Source organism: Labrus mixtus, chromosome 5 (genome assembly GCF_963584025.1).
Source record: "Labrus mixtus chromosome 5, fLabMix1.1, whole genome shotgun sequence".
Lineage (NCBI taxonomy): Eukaryota > Metazoa > Chordata > Actinopteri > Labriformes > Labridae > Labrus > Labrus mixtus.
Genome location: NC_083616.1, coordinates 17,021,526 through 17,031,773, shown reverse-complemented (window position 1 = coordinate 17,031,773; position 10,248 = coordinate 17,021,526). Strand labels below are relative to the sequence as shown.

The 10,248-nt window shown below is 39.4% G+C and overlaps 1 protein-coding gene across 2 annotated transcripts; it reads right to left on the bottom strand.

The window, feature by feature from the left end:
- Positions 1 to 366: 366 nt before the first annotated feature.
- LOC132974303 (STAM-binding protein-like A) lies at positions 367 to 9,141 on the bottom strand. 2 transcript variants are annotated; one of them, XM_061038253.1, is made up of 10 exons: positions 8,994 to 9,141; positions 6,636 to 6,852; positions 6,233 to 6,308; positions 6,038 to 6,133; positions 3,967 to 4,345; positions 3,611 to 3,735; positions 2,988 to 3,125; positions 2,611 to 2,723; positions 2,274 to 2,373; positions 367 to 1,412 (listed from the first exon to the last, which is right to left on the bottom strand). In XM_061038253.1, exons 2-10 carry the CDS (start codon positions 6,839 to 6,841, stop codon positions 1,356 to 1,358), a joined length of 1,290 nt encoding a protein of 429 aa, XP_060894236.1. In that variant the 5' UTR covers positions 6,842 to 6,852; positions 8,994 to 9,141; the 3' UTR covers positions 367 to 1,355. The 2 variants fall into 2 exon arrangements, with proteins under 2 accessions (XP_060894236.1, XP_060894237.1); XM_061038254.1 differs by having other exon boundaries at positions 6,636 to 6,919; positions 8,994 to 9,137.
- Between the last annotated feature and the right edge of the window lie 1,107 nt (positions 9,142 to 10,248).

The following is a 10,248-nucleotide window of genomic DNA, read 5'->3' as shown; positions in this document are numbered from 1 at the left end:
CAGAGTTCATTTTCACAAGGCTTGATTATGATTATTTACAACCCCAATTTTTGGGGGGGTTGTAAAAAAAAAGGGGGGACCTGGCCCCTTGGTTAGGAACCAGCTGTCTGTTTTACCTTCTGCAAATTTACAGAAAATATACAATCATCGTAAATTATAGAAATTCCCTAATTTAAATTCTCCTGATGACATGCTGAATTTCCATACAAAGGAGGGTTGTTTTTGATCATCCAAAGGAGATAAGAAAGCTTTATGAGAAATATTTGTCTCTTTCTCTAGTTTATTCTAAATCATGCACATGCACATTAAATCTGTCTCATGTAACTAGATGGATAAACAATGACAAAAACAACAATGCAGACAAAGGAATCTACAATGAATTTATTTTTCTTGGCATTTGATTCTTTGAAGGTGTTCTCACATTTATGGCTAATCATTTACTTGTTTGAACAAGAGAAGGGCGCAAACAGAAACTGTGAGAAGCTTAACATGGCCGGGTAGTTAGAAAAGTGTAGCAGAAGGTACATTCAGATTTCCTGTTGCACACAAGTCCTCTCTGAAACATGAGCACATTTTAAGGTACTAACAACCCATTTCCCCCCCAAAAATATAAAGAAACAAGAAGGTAATAAAACCATGTAAGCATTGTATCCTTCATAAGCAGGGATTAAACATCAACAATGTCCTTTCTTGGATAAAGGATACTGCGGAGTGAAAGTGTTCATATATAAAAATATAATACAGAGAAGCAACTCTGCCTGCAAACCTGAGTAACAACTGGCTGCCGTTTCTCTCATCACTCAGAGCACTTCAGCAGCTTATCAGGGGAACACAAAAAGTGAACAGAACAACCAGGACTTCACACTCAACTTCATGATGCACAATGAACAACAAACAACAGGTGAATGTTCTCTTCCTTGGCACTTTTTCAGTCAGGCAGAACCAAACTTTAATGATAAATATAAAACAAAGGTTGGGTTACCGGACACGTCACACACAATTTTTTTTTATTATAATGGCAAAAAAAAAAAAGAAACCATAAGGAACATGAGCACACATTGACAAACAGAGGGCTTGAAGAGCTGCAGGATCGCTGGTCCTGAAGCAGATAGAAGGTGTTTGCTTAGAAAGTGCAACAATAAACTGATTCTTTTCTTAAAGAGCAAAAAAAAAAAAAAAAAAAAGTTGTTCCCTTTGAGAACAATCAAAGTCCATATAAATGTTAAACACGAGGCGGGTGTTTACTCAGTACCGTCCTTAAACCAACAATATGAGTGTTTTCTCCAGTTAAATGTCTGCAGCTTGATAAAAACAGTCTGTGAGTGTTCTGGTGGAAACGGAGAAAAAAAAAAAGATCACCGCAAATCCAACATGGACACGGTGTTGTCTGTGATGTTGACGTGTGCGGCGTGCTAAAGAGGAGAAAGAAAGAAGAGTTTAATAGTCTGTAACATGGAGAGGGAAAATACATGTTAACTACCGCTTGTAAAGTTAACACTCAGCACATATGATCACTTTACATTATTGAAGGGAGTTATTTTTAAAAAGTAGAAATAAAAACTTGGAGATTATAGACCTTTACAATCCATCAATATTGGAAGCCTCCAAGCTTGTAAATTCCTTTTATCAATGGCATTAAGTATTTCGCCTTTCCAAAACAATAACCTCAAAGTCATGTGACTAATAAAACTTTATAATTATGAAGAACTAATAAAACTTGAAACTATAAGGAGTGTTTGGGGAGGGTGACGCCTTCTATCTACAGGGACGCCTTCTATCTACAGGGACTTGACTTCCAGAAATGCCATTAATGTTTTACTTGATGCAAGAGAATCCCTGCCTAGTAACCCAGCACCACTTACTTTACAAAGGATAAATATCTAACATATCAATATTTTTTTAATCATAATTAACATAATGCAGGCAGGGTCATCAGATTGTTTCTTTAAATAAGAAGAACTTAATGCACACGACTACACTCTCATTTCATCATATCTCCGCAATAAAACAGGTCGGGTGGATCAATAAGATAGTCAGTAAAGAATCACATTGATAAGCAGAATTGAAAATGGCATCAATATGAATAAAATCATTTCGATTCCCATCCTTATAATAAAGAAATATGAAATAGAGCGCAGCACATTGTTAAGAAAACAAACTTGTTGAAAACAAAAGGTAAATACCAGTATTTATAGTCGGTTATTCCCAGAATAAAAATACATAATTAGAGAAAAAAAAGCAAGGGCAGCCTGATAAGTGGTGTGTGTACTTACTGTAAATAGAGGGGGGTCTTTGCTGTGAGGGTGAAATCCTTTCTGTTTACATGTAGAGATCTCCTCTGTTCCTCGATCTGTCAACCTGAAGTAGCCGATTCTGGATCACACACACACACAGACACAGACACAGACACACACAGACACACACACACACACAGACACACACACACACACACACACACACACACACACACACACACACACACACACACACACACACACACACACACAGTTACACACACAGTTACACGGTCGTACTCCGGTGATAATGAGACTTAAGAGTAATGCACTGAAATGTTTATAATGACAGGACAGCAGCTGGTTTTGGACTCACTCATTAAACTTGGGTGAGCAGACGATGGCGATGGCCTCCGGCAGCATCATCTGGTAGGAGCAGTGTGTGTGGAGGTCCACACTGGACAGGAAGGCGGTCTGTGTGGGGTGGGTCTTAAACACACATGTAGGGCAGACTTCAGTCCACAGAAATCTACTGTATGTTTCCATTTAGTAGGCAGATTGTCAGTGTTATTTCTAAAGCAGCCGAATGTTCACACAAGTCAGAATGACCATATATTATATATATATATTAAACGGTACTGAAGGATACGCTTGTACTCCTTAGTAAAGAGATACTTTTGCTGATTTGGGTTTACAAAGTTTGAGAAGGAGCTTGTTTGACAGCAATGGCCAAATGTGTCTATCTCCACTCACATGTATCCATCCCAGGGTAATGAGATCATACTGGTCCTGGATGAGGAAGAGTTCCTCCTCGTTTTCTGTGTCACAATAGTCCGGTCCACCACACTGCTTTGGTACGATGACGTGGGTCACTGTGAAGGCATTCCTGTTCTGTGGCGAACAGAGAAAGTGTCATATCATTACATTCCTTTAAATGAAGCGAAGGAAAAAAAAGAAAGGCTTTTGAGAACTACTTTGACTGCACTCTAACCGGTTTGCTGCTGTTCCAAAAGTTCAGTCATGCTGATGAAAAAGTGAAAGAGTGTAAAGGTAACCTCATTTATGTAATCAAAATAAAGCTCGAGCAGATCTGGGACTCTGAGTTAAGTGACAGATTAAGTTCTGGCCCCTAGTGAGGAGAGGTCAGCTGATGTCTCAGCTTCATTCAGAACCAACAATCCACATTCCTTACACACTCATTGGAGAACGAAAAGGGGAATTCTTTATTTAAGGGTCTCAAGTTATGGAACTCAGCAGTGCAAAGTTGATGATCAAATTTCGTGAAAGCTTTTATTAGCGTCTCTTCTTTGTGCTTCCTGTAACAGATCTATTCAGAGCCACTGGTTCAACAAAGTCTCTCTGATTCAGAGTCTTACCAGTTTGCCACACAGGATGCCACAAGTTTCTACAGCTCGGCTTGTGTTGGCCTCGGCCAACCTCAGAAAGCTCCGGCACAGCTCAGCGGGAACAGCCAACTGCCGAAGGGCATCCACCATTGTATCTGCAAACACCATGTAGAGGAGTGAACAAACGCTGAATGCAAAAGTTAGCTCCTCGTCTTGTTCTGGAGCACAGCATGGTCTAAACTGGAAATTAAGTAGGTCAGGGGGACAGAAATCAGCTCAGAAGAATAAACACTTTAAAGCTGGAGCAGGGCAGTACTTAAATCCTCTGAAGGCCGGGCCGGGCCGGGCCCCCCCCCAACCCCTGTGGCAGAAAAAGATTAACTCACTGTTGTTTCCCGGGCTGACCAGAGAGCTGGGCTTCAGCGAGCGGTCGAAGCCGGGCACGCTGCTGGCTGCAGGGGGGCGGTGGTTTTGGTGGTTGCTGGAGAGGTCCCCTGGGCTTTGCGGGGCAGAGGGGGGGACGGGTGAGGGGCCCTGGATGCCTGGGATAAGGGGCGTATCAGGGGAAGGCGCAACAGGGGCGGCAAACTCCAGGAGCACCCGCTGGCGCTCCTTCTCCAGCTCCTGGCGGCGGATCATCTCCTCAAAGGCACCGAACTGCTCCTGCTCCCGCTGCCGCCGCTGCATCTCGGCCACGCGCTGCCGCTCCGCATCGAGCGCTCGCTGTCTGGACTGCTCCTGTGCCATGGCCTCCTCCTCCTCGTTCTGAGTGTATAGCAAACACATCATACGTATTCAAGTTTAAACAGGTGGTGCCTGTTGTGATGATCTTTTTTGTTTTTGTATCCAAAGAGAGACATGCAAAGTGAAGTCACATGATTCAATATGTGTTGATTTTTGCTCTTTGACAATAATGAAGTGTTGCTGCAGAATAATCCCTGTAAGGTGTTAACATGTTGTAAAATCAGTGTCCTGTGTTTTTATTGTACATACTGTATGTATCAGATATTTCTGTATTTCCCAGCTGTGTTGTATATCTGATTTTGACCCATATATTACTGCATGCAGCCTGTTATTTAAGTATGGCAGGCTGCATTGGAGGGCTGTGTTTAAGTCAGCAGACAGAGTCTAGTTCAGTCAGGGTTGGTTCCTATAATGCGACGTCAAAAGAAAAAGGACAGGATGAAACACAAGACAAGAAGACGCAAAGCTGCACATAGTGAAATGAACCACACTGACAACTAAAGAGACACACAATGTAAACACTAAATAGAACATGGTATGGACTGTATTAGTGTGAACAGACCTTGACAGTTATGGGGCAGGAAACCTAAATTAGGTTAGTTCAGCATCAATGAACATGTTCAGTGAATAGTAGTCCTAACAGATAGGTAGTCAGCTATAGCTGCTGCTAAAGATGAATGTTTGTTATAGACTTCTAGAAGAATCTAACAGACTATACTAATGGCAGTAGTTCTTAAATAATTCTAATCTTTTTTCCAACAATATTTTGAAAACAAATTGGATTTCTAATATTGGTGTTAGAGCCATTTGTGTGTTCAGTATGTATGTGTGCTCTGTGGTAGTTCCTTGTGGTCACAGTAGGGGGCACATTCACTTTGGTGTTGGGAAGGTTACAAGTAGAAGAAGGGTTAATCACGGACAGGTGAGCAGCCCACCGTGAGAGGCACACAGTTTTTGACCGCTGTATGAAATGTATCGTGAATGGAACATTTATCCTGGCTTTTGTTTTGCATTCAAGTTATAGTGGAATAAGTGTATGTAGACGAGCAGAATATGTATTGTAAATGAACCATTCGGATAAACCCGGTTGAGTGTGACAGCACGGAGTTGATTGAATTATTGCCACGAAACACGGAAACAGCGCGTCAATTAAGTACGGTAGGCTGTCAGCCCCTCAGTGGCTCCAACTTTTGATAGGCGAGATCAAGTCACTACAATTGGAAAACGGGTCGTTATCCTTTTTTTTGTTTGTTTCGGAAACAAATATTGGGAAAAATTGTGTTTTTCTGTTTCATTTTGAAAAATGAATGAACACACTTTACAAGGAGAATTAGCCTCCATACTGTTAACTGTAATAAACACGACTTTAATTTGGTGTCGAAACTTTATTCATCTCCCGGTGGACACACACAACAGACTGCAGCCAGTCTCGCCGCGCATACACGACACACTGCGCATGCGCCGCCCCAGTTCAAGGTTCACATTGAAAAACATGTTTACCGTGAGCAACATGGTAAGAGAGAAACACAAGTTAACACACACATGAGCCGCGACCTAATCATAGGATATCTGCAAAACCTAAACTATTTACAGTAATCACTTCTCCTCACATTTTAAACTCAACATGTTGCTTAAAGCAGCGAAATGAACAAACGTAAAAAGCAAGAATGAATGATTGTAAAGAAACAAATCTCTGTTTGTAAAACAGATTACCTTTTTGACAAGATAGTGTGCATAATCTTCTTCATATCTCTTCAGAAGAGCTTTTTTCAGAACCTCTGCTTGAGGAAACGCAATATCCTTCAGTTTCTACAAAAGAAAAGAAAATTGAGCAAAATGTGGATCTTAAAAATGTATTGCAAACAATACAAATCTGTCAAACACGACGAACAGACACTGGTTTCATACCTTTAGCGTGTCCTTCTTCTCTGGGATGTTAGCCGTCTTGTAATCCCGATGTTTTGGAAGTTTTTCTATAAAGAGCCTTTGGAAAAAAGAAGAATGTTTTTTGGTATTCACTGATGAATATTTGTGTTTGCCTGCTCCAAGAAACTATAGACTATGTTGCCTCTGGTTGGTTTCACCCAACTGCCCATTATTCATCGGAGGTAGCACATGTTGTAATCCTTCTGTTTTCAGACAAACAAGTCTGACTTTTGATGGAAGTAATTCAGTTACTCCTGATAATGTGTTTGTTTTTCTTTCCTGTATTTATTTATTAGAAGCAGGACCAAACACATCAGAATAAAGGACAAATTACTTGAATACAATGAAAAGCTCATAGCTGATAATCAGCTAAGTCAACACTCACGTGATGTATTTATTATAAAGGACGAAGGCGTGCTCGATGTTGCCCTCCTCTGTGTACACGTTGGCCATGCGGATCATCTCCATGCCAGAGCGGAAGTAGCGGCGTGGAGGAACGTCTTCATGTACCTCCACTGAGCTGCCCTTCTTGGTCAGCGCTCGGACTCGCTCCTCCGGCTGCAGACTGACGTCAGCGTGGTCCGCCATCATCGCAGCTCAACCTGGAAGACTGAACGCACAATCTGAAGATTAATGCTGAAAATCTTCTAGCTCTGACCTCGTTTGGATCTTTTGAAAGAAAATAATGCACAACAGGGATTTCTGATTACTTCATAATTCAAGCGTCCCGACTGTAAACTCACACAAGATAGAAACTGAAACTTCTGTCCTCAAAAAGGTCGGTCTAAGGGTGTAGATTTCATGTAAAGTAGATATTTGTTTTGTTTTGCATGTTGCCATAGGCATCTTTTTAAAATAGTTTTTGTTTATTAAATGCTCTGACATTAAGATACTGTAACTTGTAACTTGTTATTTTCATGGTTGTGTAACAGCCCTATTTGAGGTTGCTGAATACAGTACAGCTCTGGCTATACGTGTAAAATTCCTCTTCAATACTGTGATGCCTCACTGCAACTGTCAATGTTTCGGTTGACTTTCAAAAAAACGTACAGACTCAACAGCTGGGAAAACAGGAAAGACTGAAAACAGAAACTACATACAGGGATTACTGAAATGACCTCTGCTACTGTATGTAACACCAGTGGTGGACAACTTATTGGAGATTCGTCTCTCAGTTGGTGTCAGACACAGTGTGCGTTTAATTTCAACTGTCGTGAGACTTCTTGAATTTTCCTTTTCTTAGGACTACGGCGCATCTTCTAACCAGAACCAGAAAGTCTTAACATGTAAGGACATAATGAATGAGTAAGAACTCCGGTCCACAGGGGAACTAAACTGAGACTTTATAGGAATTCAATCCTAAAAGCACAACTAGATCTAGGGGATTTCTAGATGGATGAATCATTATAAACAAAAGTTTTATCATAAAATGTCCTAAAATATTGGTGGGAAAATGTACCTCAAGTATATGTCATACCTGTGTTAATATGGATTTGATGATCTTCTCTAAAGACTAAGGCTAGATTATTTTATTATCTATTAAGTCTGCATACAAAGGGGATTATAAATGAATTCTATAGGAGTGCAGGAATGAGACACTATCCTGTACAAACTAGCACAAAGACGTAGTGTCTCTCTTCCTTCCCCTGTATTGAGGCCACAACTGTTGTGACTAAGTATATTTAGACCCTGCTGAGACGGTCCATTCATTATGACTCTGAGTTTCTACTCTTTATCGATCAAAAGAAGACAAATGTGTGCGAGCGCTTGCTCAGCACGCTGACTAACAGTCAGGAGGCTTGCATTGATTCTGTCATGATGGCATCTTGGCGAGACAGAGCCGAGAGGAGTGGACAAATAGTTTACAGTTCAAGAGGAGTGGCTCTGATAGGAGGGGAAAGGCGGAAAAAAAAAGTCTTAATTGTTTTCTTCGTTTTTTTATTGACTAACTTCTCTTTTGTTCATGTTTACAAAATGATCACAAAAAGCTAATTTACAGGGTAGTTTAAAGAAAAGTATAAGTCAGCAATGCTTTCTACACTATACTAAATGTGTCGGTTTTTATTCCACACTTTCAAAATAAACAAGAAACATATCAAATATTTGATGCATTATATTATGTAGTTAACATTAACCTACCATTGACAAGCTACACTAAATCATTACACATTAATAGTTACAATACAATGTATAACCAATAACACAACAACATTAAGAGGAGCTTTTCTTCAGAAGTAGGTCATTCAGTTTTGATTCTTTGAATACATGTAGTTGATAGTTTAATACTGTATTAAAACTATGTACATTACTAACACTTTAACTTGTTTACAAATACTATCTTCACCAGTACTCGTTTGAAAATGTTTGATCCATGAGTAAACTAATGAAAACCAATAGAATAAAACGAAGAGCATAGTTTAAAATAGTCTTACTTTATGAATATTGTCAAACTTTTAGATTGAAATGTTTGGTGGTAAATAAAACGGAGGGCCCTTAACCGATGAATTAGTTACTGACGTTTCTTTCTTCTAATTTAACATGTATTTGGTCAATCAGTCTTCTGGCATTCTCTACAGAAAACATAAATATATGTATCATGTGTTTTCCCTTCAGGCTCTTGGTATCTAGCTAACCTGTCACTGCAGAGATCAATGTTTCTGAACGACATCGCGTTAGCCGCGCTCACTTAGCAAAGCTAAAAGAGAAGCTAGCAACAATCAGGGAACTTGGTCTTCATTCTTACCCGATCGAGCTGTAGACCGAAGCTCCTACGGGCTTACAAACAACTGGATCGAAACACGACAAAATGTAGAGAGCCCTAAACCAGATTGTTACGGTATGCAGCGCCTACAGTATCTGTACACTTCCGCAATCAAAACGACTTCCGCCTGTCAAAGGGGGCGGGGCGAAATATCGATCACATGATCACCGATCAGCTTCTGATCATTATGAGAGCGTGTGTCGTCATTGCATTTTGAATATCTATTTTTATCTAATGAGACATATGCTATTCAGTTTTATTTCTAATTTGGTAGTTAAAAAAAGCCTAATAAATAAATAAAATAAAAATGTAGTTTTCAACATTTCATTGATAAGCAAGAGAGATAAGTGAAACATCTACACCCATGCACCGTCCTCTTTATTAATATATTTTGTACTACAAGTTAATCATCACCACACTATACGATCTATATGGCATTTGTGATTTTCTTTCTCACAAACTGACCCAGGGCAATTAGCCTTATCTCAACTAGAGATGCTGTTGACAGCTAAATACATCACATGATATGACTACGCATTTATTTGATTAGGATATCTCCATGGGAAGCTGTGTCTTTATTATTTTGACTTGTTCCTCAATATGATTAGCACCTCCATATTGGACAATCAAGAAAACGCCTAGAATACTCTTGAGAGACAGTGGTGTAATTTATAGCAGTCAGTCAGCCAGTCTACTGTAGGTCAATACACACAGCACAATACATTTAGAATTCAAGATTCAAGATATTTTTTGTCACACTCTTACACTAAACTACATATAACATATGCAATAACCAAGTGTAGTTTAGTAAACTATATTTGTGGATGGATGAAAACCTTCTACGCACTCCATGTGAAGAGAAGGGCTGACTTCAGGACCCTCTACAGGATTCTTCAGTCTGTTCCTGTACAAGTGGGTTATTTGACTTGTCTTACTTCAACAGTAGCATATAATGTTATTTCGAAGCATTTCAAACATCTGTATAATATAATAACAATTTTGTGATAAAATGGCTTGTACAATAATAGATTGTATATTTTCACATGTGAGATATAAAGTATATACAGAGTAAGTTATATAACACATGCAGCATGCGAATCTGATGTTTTTGATCATTTACTATAATGTATAGAATAGTACATTTAAGAAAAGTATAGTTTAGCATTGTTAATATTGTATGCATAATATAGGCTAATACGATTTGTATTAAATTATACTGTAAATGGCAATTGGCAAA

Excerpts from the sequence above, each read along its gene's own strand:
- LOC132974303 (XM_061038253.1), bottom strand. The coding sequence starts at position 6,841 with ATGATGGCGGACCACGCTGACGTCAGTCTGCAGCCGGAGGAGCGAGTC. Across the intron at positions 6,309-6,635 it reads CTTTATAATAAATACATCAC|GCTCTTTATAGAAAAACTTC; the intron begins GTGAGTGTTGAC and ends TTTTTTCCAAAG. Across the intron at positions 3,126-3,610 it reads GCATCCTGTGTGGCAAACTG|AACAGGAATGCCTTCACAGT; the intron begins GTAAGACTCTGA and ends TGTTCGCCACAG.